This window comes from Macrobrachium nipponense, chromosome 13 (assembly GCF_015104395.2).
Source record: "Macrobrachium nipponense isolate FS-2020 chromosome 13, ASM1510439v2, whole genome shotgun sequence".
Taxonomy (NCBI): Eukaryota; Metazoa; Arthropoda; class Malacostraca; order Decapoda; family Palaemonidae; genus Macrobrachium; species Macrobrachium nipponense.
The window spans coordinates 88,061,981-88,079,238 of NC_087206.1; the positions used below are offsets into that span (position 1 = coordinate 88,061,981).

The 17,258-nt window shown below is 41.3% G+C and overlaps 1 protein-coding gene across 4 annotated transcripts in view; it reads right to left on the reverse strand.

Annotated features, from left to right (window-relative positions):
• The window catches only part of LOC135225172 (vacuolar protein sorting-associated protein 11 homolog), a 230,146-nt gene extending 216,078 nt beyond the window's left edge, over positions 1-14,068 (reverse strand). Inside the window, exons 1-2 of one of the 4 annotated variants that reach the window (XR_010316924.1) lie at positions 13,866-14,068; positions 11,742-11,810 (exon numbers count right to left, since the gene is read on the reverse strand). Coding sequence is in view for 3 of the 4 variants with exons in the window: in XM_064264426.1 (XP_064120496.1) it covers positions 11,742-11,810; positions 13,866-13,883 (87 nt within the window). In the remaining variant the exon portion in view is untranslated. The remainder of the gene's footprint in view (positions 1-11,741; positions 11,811-13,865) is intronic. The other 3 variants (XM_064264426.1, XM_064264424.1, XM_064264425.1) reach the window with 3 other exon arrangements.
• Between the last annotated feature and the right edge of the window lie 3,190 nt (positions 14,069-17,258).

Sequence of the window (17,258 nt, forward strand, 5' to 3'; positions counted from 1 at the left end):
ACAATAAGTTTGTTCATACTTACCTGGCAGATATATATATAGCTGTATTCTCGACGTCCGACAGAATTTCAAAACTCCCGGCACACGCAGTGGGCGGCCAGGTGGTTAGTACCCATTCCCGCCGCTGGGGAGGCGGATATCAGGAATCATTCCCATTTTCTATTCAGATTTTCATACCACTGTCCCCTGAGGGGAGGTGGTGGGTACTTTAATTAATATATATCTGCCAGGTAAGTATGAACAAACTTTATTGTATCATAACAATAACATTTTGTTCACGAAACTTACCTGTCAGATATATATATAGCTGAATCCCACCATGGAGGTGGGAAGGGACAGAATAGAAGGATTTAGGAAAAACCCTCAAGTGCAGATGATTGACATCTTGATTCCTTACCTGTTAGCATAGCTGACTTCTTGATTACTGTCACCGAAGTCTGCTTTTGCTTTACTAGAGTTGCCAACAAGGTAGTGACCTGTGTAGTTGGTGCGCTCTAGATGATCTGTCAACGGGGGCGTGACCACAATGTGACTAAGACCATATTGACCATACTGTGAGGGCAACGAAGCTAAAACCACCACCTGACCTAACCTATCGAAGTTAGTCCCATAACTTCTAGGCTAACGAAAGGGAAAGCGCCTCAAGCGACCAACCCTTCAAAGTTAAAAGCACACCTATCCCTTTTTCTATAGGATAGGATTCGTGCTGCTTCCTGCCTCCAATAATATTTCTTCTTACGGATATGTATGGTCCTAGCGACTCGCAGATCTCATATGTCGTCTTCACATCCCGTCGGGAGTGTGAATCGAACACAGAGTTGCTTCGCTCAAACGTGGCACTCAGGATATTACTGAGTGTCATGCTCTGTTGAAATGCTTCCGAGGCCGCGCCCTCACCTCGTGAGCACTTACTTTAAAAGGTTTCAAATCTTTGTTCAAACATGACGAATGAGCCTCTTAGAAAGACTCCTTAAAAATAACGCCAGGGCGTTCTTCTTTTCGACATGGGCAAGTCTGGTCTTTTTACGGAACACCGCAGATTGTCCGAATGACCTTGACTTTCTTTAGTTTTATCAAGATAAAACTTGAGAGCCCCGACAGGGCACAGGACTCTCTGTGGCTCTTGCCCAATAATTTGTGCCATCCCCTTGATCTCCAGGCCTCTGGGCAAGGGTTAGACGGGTTTTCGTCTTAGCAAGAAAACGGAAGGCTTAGAGGACACCGAATTATGTCCTCTAAAGCCAAAACCTCTGATGATGGCTAAAACCTCACTAACCCTCATTGCCGTAGCTAGAGTGGTTAGAAAATTAGCCTTTCTGGTCACGTGTATTAAGTTTACAGAAAGGAGAGGTTCGAAATGCTTTGACATCAAGAACTTCAGACTACGTCTAAGTTCCATCAAGATTTCCGCAGACCTCAAAGATCGTGAAGGGCTTTGTTGTTTGACAGATCCGAATCTCTGAGCCTAGAGGCCGTCAACAACATAATTTCCGTATTCTACAATCGTTGGGACTGTTAGCTTATCCCATACTTCAGACGGAATGGGAAGGCGGTAAAGTCATTCACAGAGGTCAGAGGTAGAGGAACAGTCATTCTTCCTGCCCTATGTCCAGAAACGGCCCACTCCGATTGGTACACTGCAAAATATGCATCACTGCTTTGCTTTGGCAATGAGACTTGCAATTAATCTTGAAGATCCTCGCTTCTTGACAGTCTGAACGCATTCAGACTCAGAGCGGAGAGATTTTAGGTACCTCTCGAAGTGAGGCTGTTAGAGTAGACCGATTCTCTCGGGAAGGGTCCTTGGAAAGTGCTCTCTGAAGGACGTGACCTCTGTGAATCCAGCCTCTCGAAGGCCAACATGGGGCGATCAGCTCTTTTTCTCACTCCCTCTGACGCCAGCGATTATCTTATTACATTTCCTAAGCTTTTGAATAGGGGAAAAGGGCTAACCAACTATCCCCATTCCATACTATAGGATGGCGTCTATTGCTACCGCTCTCGGATCGAGAATAAGGGCGCAACGTAGAGGAAGCTTCTTCGTCTTCAATATTGCAAAATCTACGAAAGGACGTCCCCAAAGTCCTCCACAACTCTCGACTACTCTAAGCGAGGATTACTCAAAAGTCAAACGTCAGTAGTTGCTGCCGTCGATCGAGAAGATCCGCACGGACGTGCAATCGTGTAACGAACCTCTTAAGGATCGTTACGTTCCGTGCCTATGCCGATAACCATCTCTCTTTTCTTGGGATATGAGAGAGCTGCGGAATTATCCGAGATGATTTGGACCACTCGACCAAAACCACCTCACTCTTCGAGGAACTGGAGAGCCAACCAAATTGCTTCCAATTCTTTTAGATTATGTGCCAGGACCTCTGTCCGGATGCCTGGCTCCCTCTCATTATCACTGAGGTGATCCTTAACCCATTGAGAGACGTTTAGAATTATCTCTAGATCTTTGATGTTATTTCAGTTCTCCTGTAGGAAAAAACTGTAGAGGTCTGAATTGCAGTCTATTCAGGGAGGGAAACAAGCTTCTCCAGCGAGGAAATGGTGCCAGCAGACTCATCCATTCCCTCACTAAGCATGCTTCCTTCCCTAATAAGGCTGCGCTTTGCATAAGCAGGAGAGCATTATTATAGTGCTATGCTGCGGTAGACTCGTACAGAATTCTGTTACAGTGCGGTAAGCAGCGCCGAACATGTCTAAGAGATATCTCTGTTGAAAATTTCTTAGCAAAATGAAGTCGTTTATTCATGATTACCAGAAATCCCCTCACCCGAGGCGAAAGTCATGATTGTAGGGCAGAGATACGGTTCGTAAATCAATCCCGCGGGAGAGAGAGACGTAACCGACTGAGCAGTACAACGAGCTACCTAACACTGAGTTGGTGACAGTGTGAGACACTGTGACAGTTACAGGCAGCAGCTTATGTTCACCTTCTCGCAGTCTTATGCCGAGTTGCCAGCTATTCTATTCATCTAAGGAATAGATTTTCCATTATTTGAACAGAAACTCTCAAGTTGGCATATCTAAGCGAAACAGAATTCGCTAATACAGAAGCTGATTTTGTGTTGTCGTAACATTACGCTTAATTAACCAAATGTTAAATCGGAAACTCCTGAAAGTTGCTGGGAGTACCGATTAAATATACTGCGTCATCCACAATGACAGCAACCTCTCGTTTCGCACTATTCTGCCTGAGTTACCAGCTACTCTCTTCTACGAAGGAATAGGTTCGTTACTATTATCGATCATAAGAACATTCTCAAGCAGGCATATTCAAGCGAAACATAATTCGCTACATGCAGAAGCTGAGTTGGTGTTGTTGTAACAATACCTTCAAGCATTGTCCTTACACCGGAAACTCCTGGAAGTTTGCAGGAAGGACCGATTAAATACACTTAAAATAACAGTCCTTTCGGTTGCCATCTGTAGAGGTAACCACGATATGCGTATATGAACTTGAAACTTTACATTAGTAATATGACGCGAAGATAAAATACCTAAGTATTGCAGTCACTTGAACATCTAATTCTCTACTACATTCTTTCCTCGACGAGGAAGAGAGAGAGAATGGAAATCGACTGTCTTCATTCTCTTTGCCAAGAAAAGGAATAATATTATTCCAATGGAAATCCTCAAGTGAGAACCGAAGATCGAAAAGGAAAGTTCAAGCTTCTTATGATATTTGACATAAGACTTCATGGACGTAGTCTATAAGTCTTTTTCCTGGATGAGCCTCTGACTAATGAATGAGAGCTCTTTCGAAATTTTGTTACTTATCCGCTTATGCGATAAAATGTTATTAAGAACTTTGTCAATGAGAACTAACCCAATTGCATGACGGAAAGTAATCCAGGAATTCGAGCATATAGCCTTCCCGATTCCCGCAGAAATCGAGGAAGGGGCAGGATTCCTGATTAGAGACTGGGCTTACGACAGGAATGACCTTAATGTTCCCCTTCGGCAGCGCAATCCCGAAAGCAGACGAGGCGTTTTATGACACCGAAATCTGCTTACAGTTTTCCTGGAATTCATCAAGTGATGGATTCTCTTGAACGCTCCCTTCGTAGAAAGAGAAGGTATACATCTTGACGAGACCAAACTCCTTCCTCTACTTCGACGACGCTCTCTTGAAGAGCGTTCTTGCAGGAATCCTGCCGAACGTCTTGATGCGTAGGACGCCTATCGTTCTGAAGAACGTCCTGGCAAGTGCTCTACCGAGCGTCATGACGTGTAGGATGCCGAGCGTCTTCAAAAGCGTCCTCGCTAGCGTCCTGGCGAGCGTCCAGATGTGTAAGACATCGAGCGTCTTCCAAAAAGCTTATCAATGTTTATGACGTCGAGCGTCTTCTGAAAGGCCACCCGAAAAGCGTCCTGGAGAGCCGCACACTGCTCCTGAAGTGTGAGAGCACTATAGGAAGACGTAAGGCTATCGTCTCCAAGACGGCCTTAAAGACTTTCGTTACCTTCTAACAAAGACGGTGGCCGCCTGTGCAACATTTTGCGTCTTAGTAATGCAAGTGAAAATATCCAGACACGCGCTCAAAAAAGGAACGCCGAGCGTTCCGAAAGGCATCGTCGCGAGGTGCTTGCCGAACGTCCTGATTGCATTCTTTGAGCGTCTTGAAGAGCGTCCGGAATAGAAGAGCGACGAACATCAAGGGAAGCGTCATAGTGAATGACGTGCGTCAACACGAGTAACTTGAGAGGCTTCCTGGCGAGGGGGAGAGCCGCTCATGAAACGCGAGCGTCCTAAGCATAAGTACGGTGATCGTCATCAGGACGAGTCTTAAGGACGTTCGCCACTCTTGACAAAAACGACGGCCGGCTGTGCGACATCTTGCGTCTTTGTCACGCTCATCGACACTGCAGAAGGGCATTTAAAAGGACGCCTGTGTGTTCTTGGTATGAGGAATTCTTTGCCCTTCTCCTGTCGAAAACTAGGATAGTCTGTCCAGTGTCATCTCTGTCCGCTGACAGAGCGTCCCTTAGGGACGAGTAAGATGCGTCTTGGCGAGCTGTTTGACTATGCAAATCAGCTTGCCGGACGTCAATCTTATGAGCTTGAACAATATCCCGTTTCGAAGTAAAGCGAACGTCACCTAACGTATACATAGCGCCATGAGGGGAGGAGGAAACCTTAGCCGATGACAAATAAGACCTTGGAGCGTCCACCAAATTGGCGAAATCTCCTTGAGAAGAAGACGGTGCTTTCAATCCTGCTTCTTCTCCTGTTTCGTACCAGATCCCAGCTCTCCCTTTCAGTCTAGATGGAGGAAGTGCAAACGAAGTCTTCCCTTTAACCTTCCTTGAATCCATCCAATCCTGGACTCTCTTAAACGCTCTCTTCGCAGAGAGCGAAGTGGCCATCTTAACGAAGCCAGGGGCCTTCCTGGCCTTCGATGAGGCAAATTGTGAAGGTGGAGCGTCTTGGAAAGCAAGAAAACAATCCTTGCTACAAGAGTAAAGACGTTCCTTCCTCTCGATAGAGCGTTGAATGTCTCGAAAGGCGTCCTTGTGAGGGTCCTGCCTTAAGGACATTTTTAATCTCTTGACCAAGACGACAGCCGCCTGTGCGACATTTTGCGTCTTTGTCACGCTTATCGATATTAAGTCAAGCCGAAGGGACGCCAGATCGATGTGGGTTCCCCGTAACCCTCCTTCGGCTTTCGACATGCCCTCTCCCTAGTCCTGGGAGTCCGACAGAGGTCCAGGCCTAGAGGCGTTATGGGGCGGATCTGACGTTCCCTCCTTACGAGAGAGAGGACGTGAAAGCGTCCTCTCTCTAAAAGCTTCTTAGAGGGCGCGAGTCCTTCCGAGAGCTCCAACCTTGCGGGGAGACGCCTCGGAGGACGAGAAGCAATCTTTCATGATTCGTGCACGTGCACGATCTTTGGCAGCCTTATCCTGCCGAAGGGACGCCAGATCGGTGGGGGGGGTTCCCGTAACCCTCCTTCGGTTTTCAACTTGCCCCCTCCCTGGTCCTGGGAGTCCGACAGAGGTTTAGACCTAGAGGCGTTATAGGACCGATCTGACGCCCCCTCCACAACACTAGGGGCAAAATCAACATCACTACACTCACAACACTGATTGGAGAGCGAGCACTTTTTCAAGCTTACTTGATGTAATCCACAATAATAGAAAGGGCATTACTTCTCACAGAACTTCCTCTAGGCCCGTAAGCCATACCACAGGGTTAGGCAAAATAAAGTCTACTGGAGGTTAGTAGGTTCATTATCCTAACTTCTGTTACTGTGGAGGAAGACCTCCTGATTCTATCACGCTCTAATTTGCGTACATACGAATCATACGTCTCTTTCGGAATCAGTCAACATTACACTAATTACATTGATCTCTCAACAAAGAAAACATGTATACTAAACGAGTGTCTACCGAAGGTTTCGGTAGCCTCCCCTTACCCGTTGCAGACAACAAAATCTGAAACTAGGCTAACTAGATTCAGACATCATATGCAATGAAAAAATTTTAATTAATTTATGATAGCGTATGCCTAGCCACAAATCCAAGTCAATCATTCAAAAAAATAAGTAGGATACTTAAGCGGCTAATGAAGTTTCAAAATCCTAGGCGGAGGTAGTGGAAACAGGTGTTTTCACTACCGCGACAGAGAAAAATCTGAATAGAAAATGGGAATGATTCCTGATATCCGCCTCCCCAGCGGCGGGAATGGGTACTAACCACCTGGCCGCCCACTGCGTGTGCCGGGAGTTTTGAAATTCTGTCGGACGTCGGAGAATACAGCTATATATATATCTGACAGGTAAGTTTCGTGAACAAACCTGACAGTATTACAAAAAGGTTTTGGCAAGTAACAATGGTGGAAAGAAATCATACTTATCAAAAATGAGATAAGCATGTAGATATGGCTAAATGCATGACAAGATGTGATACAATAGAAAAACTTTGTCAACTTTTCTGTGAGAACCCTTTAAACAAGTCTGAGGACATTCATACACATGACGTTTAGAGTGAAGTATATAAAAAAAACTTGGTGATATTTCCTTTTGGCATTAGGTATATGTAGATTATAGCATCCCAGTACATATCGTAATAACCTCTTACCATCTACGTCACCAAATTTCAAAGACAAATGTAAACAGTAAAGATTCTATGAATCCTCAAATGGTAAGAGAATGAACATCCATTGTAAGTTATTGAGGATATACCTATGTAACTCAGTCTTCACATATCATTCAGAAAATGCAAAAACTATGTACGTAATAGCCTTTACAAAGCCTCAAGTACATATATAATTTCCACCAAGGTTGCATGACTACATTAGAAGCAAAAGTAAAGCCATTCTTGCTATGACTTTTACAAGGCTATATGAACACATAGTACATAAAGATATTCTTTTAATATCACAAAAACACTTTTAATTCACTTCCTTCTAAGGTTAATGAACATACTAAAAGGCCTAAAAACTTTTACTATTTGGAACAGAAAACAAACCAGGCAGAAGCATTACTCCCATTACCAAAAAGTATGAACAGATTCAGACTTCACGACTACAAAACCTAAAATTTATCAAAATGTGTCTAAAGGACAAATATGTAGTTTTATATAAGTATTTAACTTACCAAGTAATTACATAGATATTAAATGTTTTACTCGCTTGGTAGCTAAAATTTAGAAATTAGTGGGTCACGTTATTTTGTTTTGGGTAGGTGACTTTCCCCACCCCTTTTGGGGGAAAGATAGGAACAACTTAGCAAAGAGGTTCAATTTGCTGCTGCCGGCTGATGGCTGTACACCAGTTATTAGCAGCAACTTTATTTTTGAATCAGTTATTTTTCCAGTTATTCATTTCATCAACTAGTGAAGTATTCTTATATTGGTAGCCTTTCAGCACACTTAGATAGCGTTAGGTTTCTTTTTAAGACCATTATTAACTGAATTACAACTTTTTCCCCAATTGTGACTTATTAGTTGACTTGTTTTCTTCATCACGATGTCAGACTCAAGTTCAACTAGCTTTAGGTATTGCAGCAAAGGCTGCAATAAGCAACTTACTAAAGAATCCTTAGACTCACATACGATTTGTACAGACTGTAGGGGGCAAGTATGATCAGTTGACTTGAGATATCATTAGTGCTCAGACTGGGACAATAAAAAGTGGAAGGCTTTGAGGTCACATTTGAATATGGCAGTCCCCGGTTATCAGCAGGGATTCTGTTCTCGTACGTTATGGCACCAAAACTCTATCAACGACCCCTTATGGCTGATTTTATAGCACTAGACAAGTGCCATAAAACCAGATTGCCATTAACTAAGTTTGCTGATAACTGGGGACTGGCTGTATTTTAATAGTTTTATCACAAAAAGTGCATTTAGCCAAAAAATTATACGAAAATACAGTAATCTGTGAATATTTCGCAGTTAAAAATACTACGAATAGGAGAATTTTCCGGGAATAATGGGGATATATATACAGACCATAGAAAAATCCACAAATAGGAAAGTCTGTGAATTGTGAGTCCACGAATAGAGGGGGTCGACTGTAGTTAGCCAGGAATCTCCTAGATCTAATGTTAATGTTGATATTGATATTCCTGTGATTTCTGTGACCCCTGTTCCCAGTCCTCGATCTGTGTCACCCTCTCCTATACCTGGCTCCTATGCTTCCAAACCCAACCCCATTGCCTTGAGTTGAAAATTGACAAAAGGTTTGCGTTAATAGTGGAGACCATGGGTCAATTAGGGTCATCAGTGAAAGTCCTAATGGACAAAGTGAGTGCTTCAGAGCACCCCGTAGCGGTTAGTGCTAGCGAAGTGTTGGTGGAGGAGGTGGCTGCTCATTCCGCTGATTTTCCTAGGCAAAGGTCAATGGCATACTCCCCTAATCCTGGAAGGAGTCAAACTGGTAGCCGAAGGGAGGTCATTGAGATCTGCCTACGGGTAGTCGCCCCCTCGGTTGAACCTGTTGCTGAGTCCCAGGTTGCAACAAAGTGCCACTGGAAAGGTTTATCTATGGATGTACATTGTGTTTTGTCAAGTTCAGAGGAGTTTAGTTCCAAGCACCAATGGTGCTTTGTGGACAAATCATGGCCTGAGAAAAGGCATGCGCTGGATGTGTTGCATTCTTTTCCATTGCCTTATAAGAGGTTCATGGAGCCTGTGTGTAGCCCTCATCCATCCTGTAGTCACTGGGATAGTCCAGAGTGTTCTTTTCAGTGGTGGCCCCCTTGGTAGGGAGTCAAGAGTTTACCTCCGAAACACTCTACTTCTCGTAAGCACTCCTCATCATCCAGGAATGTGTCTTCACCTAACAGACCCCCAGCACCCTGAGGGCCATCTGGCATCCAAGCTTCCTGTAGTTCTTGAATTTTCCTTGGGGTTTGAGTGCCCAGTAGGGTCAGAGTTCCCAAGAATGTTTAAGCGCTCATTAGTGCAAATGCTCATCAGTGACAAAGTACCCAAATGTTCAGCTGTTACAAGCACCTGAAGGCAGGCAAATGACCGACTTCAGCCAATCATCCAGTTTCAGCCATCAGCCTCTCAGCTCCATCTTCTTTGGTTGGGGCTCCAGCAGTCCAGTGCCCAGTGCTCCCATTTGCACAGCTGATTCCTCTCCTTCAGGCTAATCCTGCTAATAGTTCTCAGGTGCCTGCAGCTGTGGAGCCTCTTCAAAGTAAGCTGGGTAGTATTTTAAGCCTAGTCAAGAAGGCCCCATTGACTCCTCAACCTCCAGACTTCTTTGTCTCAAGAATCCTCTGATGAGGAGGATGATGTAATGGACCAGGACACTTGCCCATTGGCTTATGCATCCTTACAGAGATATCTCCTTGTTACTTTTCCGAGTTTCTTTTCACCAGCAGCTCCGTCTTTGCCCACTTTTGCCTTTTTGATGGAATCTCAGGCTTCTGGAGCAGTGAAGTTGCCCAAGTTAGAGCTTTCTTCTTCAGGAAGAAAGCTTTGAATGAATTTAAAGGATGGCTAGCGAAGATGAGGGACCAAGGAAGACCATTCTTCAGTTATCCTCCTTCTAGATGATCTAGGAGATACAGTGGAGCCCCCGTATTTGCGTTCTCTGCATTTGCGCATTTCTCTCTGGAACGTATCCCCCAATTATTCAAGGGAAATTTGCCTATTTGCAGTATTTTTCTATGAGAAATATATACAAATTCCTGGGGTTTTTTTTCATCAATTTCACCATAAAATACACTTTTTGTGATAAAACTATTAAAAAATCAAGTACATATAACAATTTTTAGTGGGTTTTTCTTGAGTTTTAACTAACAAAATAGGCCATTTTTATAGAGGTTTTAATTGTTTGCGGGTTGTAACTATTTGTGGGGGCTCTGGTACGAATCCCCCGCAAATACGGGGGGACCACTGTATTTATCTTATGCCATGGGAGAAGCTCCTTCCCTGGGAGTTTCTGCCTCCTCCCAGAGGGACTTCTCCAGTATGACAGACACATCCCAAAGATCTGTGTTTTCTTCAGTGAAGATTATGTTCTGAGCTTCGGAATTAGCTCTTCTTCTTGAAAACTTTTTCAGAGTTTTCGAAGTTTTGAGCTTCCTTAACTGGTCAGTTGGTGCTGTGGCACTTAGGATCGAAGATTGTGCAGTTTTACCTGAAGATTGTGCCATAGACTAGTTAGGTGTCCTCTCATGTATCGATAAAGGCATCAGGGATGGCTCCCAAGAGTTAGCCTCCCTTTATGCAATGGGAATACTTTAAAAGAGGGAGCTTTGGTGCTCATACACTTCTAAGGGAGTTACTCCCTCTCCGAAGTAAGTTGGCACTCATGTTTTCTCCACTGGACCGTCATCATTTGTTCCCACAGGCCAAAGTACATATGTACTTAGATCAGATCTCCAAAAGAAAAGCACCCAGGAACTTTTGACCCAGTCTTTTAGGTATCCTAAAGAGATGTCAGCCTTTGGCTCCAAGACAGTCTCTCCTCCTCCTTGACATAAGTGTGTCAAGTTGTTTTTCTGGTTGTATGTTATGGTACTGCACCCTGGGCAGGGATATCTTTTTTTATGCTTTGTCAACCATTGGAATCATTCTTCGCTACAAAGTCCCCACTAAAGTAGTAAGTGCTCCATGGCTATACTACCACCACGCCTTTATATGATAAGATGAGCACCAACCAGAGGCAGTATCTTCCTGTAGCGGTTATCAGGTAAGGAAACAACAAGCATCATATCTATGCTAGCAATTTTTTCTTTTCTCAAATTCATTATCATTCCTTTTGGGGGATAGATATGTCCATGCATCATACATCCCACTTTCAATATGGGAATCTGTTATGTAATTACTTGGTAAGTTACTTACATATAAAAGACATATTCATGATAAAGTTTTATATACACTGTATATACTTACCTAGTAATTATATGATAGGATCCCTCCCTCCTCCCCTCGCATGAACATAAGGGTATAAACAAATTGAAGCACTTTGCTAAGTTGTTCCTGTCTTTCCCCCAGAAGTGGGCAGGGCAAGTCACTTACACCATCCCCCCCAAAAAAACAAGCACAACCCACAAATTTCACAATTTTAGCTACCAAGCAGGTGAAACTAATAGCTACATAATTACTTGGTAAATATATATAAAACTTTATCTTATCATAAAAATGTCATTTTCCCCAAAAAGAATTTAAATTTTGTTTTATAAAATACAACGTCAAGCTAGCATAGTAAAAATTTTGAAATGAACTATGCTATACTGAATAAGTATAAAATTTGTTCAACATTGTCTTACCTTTACGGCCTCAGCCAATTTCCCTCCATCTACGTTTGCTTTTATATCAAAGAAGTTGAATCTTCTCCACTGAAAGCAAAAAAATACACTTCTATAAACAGAGAATATGCTCAAAAGTAAGTAACCTGAGTATCCAGGCTGTTCAAAGAAAAAATACTTTTACAAATATTCCTATTTAACTTACCTCCCACTTACTGGTGCTCTTCCTAATTCCTACACTTGTCCTGGACCAAGAAATCTGATATGATGCTTTATATTAACTTTATATAAAGATATTTGTAAGGAAAAACTTAACATATCACTTCTTGGACAGTTATGGCACAAATCTTATGCTAAGTTTGCAAGGCTGAAGCACTCTATAGATCCCTTGAGACTAGTTTTCCTCTTCTTGTAAACTATTTACCTGAATCACCTCTCACCAAACTTTTTTTTCATTCATGAGGTGTTAGCAAGTTAAGAGAAAACTTAAATACGTACACTGGTTTCGGTAAATATCTAAATGGATTTTCTTGCTATTTTTACATAATAACCTCTAAGGTCCAGTCTCCCAAAATTGGTATATGTACTATTTATCATTTTGATATTTCATTATTTTTCCAAATGGAAAGAACATGGCAATGCTGTGCATCTTCAAAAGAGTTAAATATGCATTGGCTACAGCAGTTACCGACCAATTAGCCTTCCATTGCTCTCAACTTGCACTGACTTAATTTGAAATAAATGATGCATTTTTCCGAAGGGTTACCATGTGGTTATGCATTTTAGACCATTTTTGTTAATGCAATCCATTAATTTTTTAATACCCCTTAAAGACCTGAGTTTCCCATTGGGGTCATACCATAATTATGGAAACAGTGGTTTACACAAAGCAGAGAGCACAGAAAAATCTTGTGATGCCAGCAAGCTGAAGTGTGAAGTAGGGTTTTCAGTATTAGTTGGAATCAAAACAAAAAAAAAGAGACAAGCTGAACGTGGCAAGCGATCTCCAATGTCCATTGAGCCAAACATCACCAAATATTCCCCGACTAGTTTGTCAATATCACCCATCCCACTGATGACTACTACCAAGTCAAAAAGGCCACAGGCTGCAATTCACTGTTTTGTTGATATTATTACATCCAATTAAACTAGTAACAAAGACAAAGAATTGTAATAAATATGGTTTCATTGTCATCAGTTTATAAAAGGCAAAAATTTCAGGGGTAGGGGGGTTGGGATCTATACATAATGAAGAGGGGTCCACAAAGCAAAAAAGATTAAGAACCACTGCTTTATATCTAATAGCTAAACAAATGCTAAGGCCTGCTGTAGGTCTGGCTATGTACATTTTTTCTTAGCCAGTGATCAATTAAACTAGAAGGCTAGGCCTCCCTACACAAATGCAACAACAGGATATGAATAAAAGAAATCAAAATGGTAAAACTGAAGACTGCTACTGTGGCCTGATTCCTGCAGGTCATTGACCGGAATATTTGCCTTTTTTTATATTTTGTCTTCTGTTCATGTTTATGTTTTCCATCTTTTTATTATATTCTTCCCATCGCCAAGAGTCTGGTACTAAACACTGCACCCATTTTGCACATGAACTGGTAGTTACGAAACCAGAGTGGGGCAGTAGTAGTAACTTCAGTTTTAACAATTCATGTATATTTGCAGTATAATTAGCCTTGACTGCTGGGAAGGATGACAGAAATCTTGATACATCATTACACTTATTTCAATTATGAAAAATATAGCTAAACTAAATTATCCATTAAACTAAGGCTAAGGCCTAGGTATGCTGATTTTTTCTTATAAGGTAGTAGTACGTAGGCCTTCTAATAGATTAACCTAGTCCAAGCAAAGTCAAAGGCCAAACGACATACTAAATGCAATAATTAAATGAATCACAAGCATATTTAAACTAGTTGGCAATGAGGCCAAAATTCAAAAACCAATTAAGACAGGCCTAAGGGCTTGCTTACCCTCGGTAAGGCGGTGCTACCCATTCCCCGAGACAAATTACAGGTAGCTACTCTTAATTAGCTACTAGCTAGGCCATTCAGAGGTAAAGTATGGGCGTTTATTTGACAAAATAATAAATAAATTTCTTATTAATGTATTAAAGTAAAATTCAAGCCTCACCTGAAGTAAGGCTGCCATAAATCTTGCAGTTTGCTTCAAATCGACTCGAAAATGTTTAACTTCCTTCCAATGTTTACATCAGCTGTCTCTCCCACCCACAAAATGTCAATTTGTAATGTATTATCTGTTGGGCTTTCGGGAATTATTATGCGTTTAGTTTGATTTTCGTGTTGTCTCTTTATTCCAGCAAGACCGCAATGAATTTCGTGTAACATTGTCAAACAAAATTCATATTCTTGTTTATCTTTTAAATGTATTTTATGATTCCACATCACTGTAATACCTAATATATCATCTTCACCATCCATATTTACATTCTGTAAGCCTTACAAACTGCGAAGAATTCCTAGTAATATTTTAAAGTTTTAAAGTAATGATTTACAATTTTGTTTTATTTTTTAATGAATTGTATAATGCCACATCACTTTGTTCCCCACTTTATCAGTACCTTCATCTTCCACCTTCCATATTTACTACTTTAGGAGCCTCTACATGGGCCTACTACTTTGTTTAAGAGAGTCCGTTTCAATTTTATATATTTTTTAGTTGTAACCTACAGTTTCCGTCACTTTTGTTAAAGTATGTCTTTGCTTTTAGCCTGAAATATGAGTCTTCATACAGTACTATTTATGTACAGTATCATTTCTTTATCTGATGATGATGATGATGATGATTCCGATTGTATTGAAGTTCACAACAGGGTCACGAGGGTGAAGCTGTAGACCACGAATGAGTTACGAGTATTGTTTCTTAAAAATCGAGTGACCATCTCATAATGTAGGAATGAAGGATGTATTTTGAAACAAAAACTGGATATTAGTACTGTATTATCTTGTCACCTTGGGAACAGTTCGCAATATGTGATAAAAGAGAAAGAAATAAGGGGATATGCCAAGCAAAACAGATGAATCAATAAGCACTGGAATATTTACGTGCAAAAATAACCAAAAAATGAAAGGAAGTAAAGAAAAGGGTTTGATAGTATGACAGTAGAGCTCAGCAGTTATGGGAACTAATACTCTGCTAAATACGAGTTTCCTGTTGAAACTGAGTTTATGACAGTTAGCCTAATAGTATGCCTTTTAACCGTGATCTAAACTTTACTGAATGCCGGAGCAAGAGCCCGTGGCATCAAGAGGCCGGGTTTATCTAAACAGATAGTCTAAACTTTGTTTGAAGAGAAAGGAACTTGGAAGGCTGAATTCATGCATCCAGGCAAGCAAACAGTATTCAGTATCCCAAAATTGGTAGCATTAGCAGGTAGAAGAATGTGACGAACACCGTCATATCTGTGGAGACAAGAAGCCTTATGAATAATATACCAATAATACAGTTTCTGGCAATTTTGGAGGAATATTTTCAAGAACCGTTCAACTGAAAATTTGTGTCGACGGCGATACCAAGTACTGTCAAATATTCAGAATCATCAAGTACAGTACAGCTAGTAGGCCTATAGTTATGCACGATGCGAGACCAGCCTACCCAAGAAAGTTTTAGCTTCCCTAGGTGTCTGTCTCAAAACCTTCTGGTTGTCCCGCTTATTAGATCAAGTCTTGCCAGAGAGATTAATTCTCTATATTTTTCTGTGGATTTCTTCTCCCTTTCCTTTTTAAGATAGTGCAGGTCAACGATTTTCATATGTCAAACCACAGAGCCCATCGCATTAACATTGGTTATTAGATATGCACGATCATCTGGTTACAAAGGATACCAATAAATAGACCCCCTTTCCAGCAAATTCTTTGGGTTCTTAAATTGTTTTCATTATCTTAATCCTTCCTGCGATTATTATAGGTAGAGCGTAAGAGCAAGCCAGGTTCGGATATGTGTCTGCTTCTAAAGTTGTCACCTACAGGGTCTCTCAAGGAGGTAAATAGAGGCAGAATATTTTTTCATTTATATTATTGTACTCAACATAATATAACGCCATTGTTTGTAGCTCACACGTCAGGAATAGCCGAGACTGATACACTACACAGACAGGAAGATATTGGAGAAGGAAAAAGTCGTCTGCTCCAGTGGTCTGCTCCACTTTCACGAGATCCAAGCGTTAGGCTTAAGTCGCAAGGCTCGCCATTTCGATTCAGCTTTCTGCGAGATGTAGTCACATGCAGGAATGATTATAACTGACAAACACTAGACAAGAAGATCTTATTTTATATGTAACGAGTAAGCTTTAGTTAGTATTTCAATCGAAGTCACGCGACTTCCCTATCTAGTTGTTAATCTTGAAAATTTAGTATGCCGACATAGCGTTTGTTCGTGGCTCGAACTGATACCGACAACAAAAGTAAAAAAAACAATTTGTGTGATGGCCTTTGTCAGATGTTGCAACTCACTAACTTAGTAAAGAATAATGAAAATTATAGAAAAAAATATGGGAGAATATTCCCAGCGGTGAAGGGAATCATTTTATGAAACGCGAAAATAAGAAAAAGACGTGTTGGGTGTGAAAGCGGGGGGAAAACTCAGTTTTTGTGTGTGTGGGGTGTTGTGTAGGGTGTGTGTGTGGAGCGAAGAGAGGAGGAGGAGGGGGAGAGGGAAGAGGGAGGAGAGAGAGACGAGAGCTGGAGGGAGATGGAGAGAGAGAGAGAGAGAGAGAGAGAGAGAGGAGAGAGAGTTGACACAAGATTATTTCAAAGGATTGCCAGCCAAACTCTCTATGCTTCATCGCCAGCCGTAATAATACTATTTACGAAAATAGAGAGAGAGAGAGAGATTATAGTCTGTTGACCTTGATAATAGAAAATTAACAATTTACATTTATATGTTATTTCCTGGAAGATAGCATGAAATTATGTATACCAACAATCTTACTGTATGGTTATTCGGACAGTGAGAGGAGACATGTCTTCTTCAGCATAAGAAAGTCTTCTAGGTTATTTATTTATGATTATGAATCACCCAAAGAATGATGCTGAATAATTTCATGTGTATTTATGTAATTGTTTTTTTAGATTGCAGATTGATGGCGTTAAAAAAAAAAGAAAAGAAAAGAAAAAAAAAAAAACACTGCGCAGCGCCAGTAGGACTGAACAGAGCCTATAGTTAGAGTTGTTAGACTCAGTCATAGATAGAGCTTCCCTCTATATCTATGGTATGTCCAAAACTCCCAATTCCCAATTAAAGTTAACATGACCCTTTTTCCACCATGCATCATTGGGTTAAACTGCCATTTTACAGACCAAGCTCCATTGTTCTTATTTTCATTGTAGCGATGTGTCGTTATGAAAACCAATAGCACTGAACGATAGTAATGAACCTGCATAGCTACAATCCTATATCCTACGGCCACAAGCAAGAGTACCTGGATTATAAACTGTTTATTACTCTGTTTGCCCTCTACGAAACGGCTGACTCGTTGAAATAGTTAAATTACACTTTATATGAATA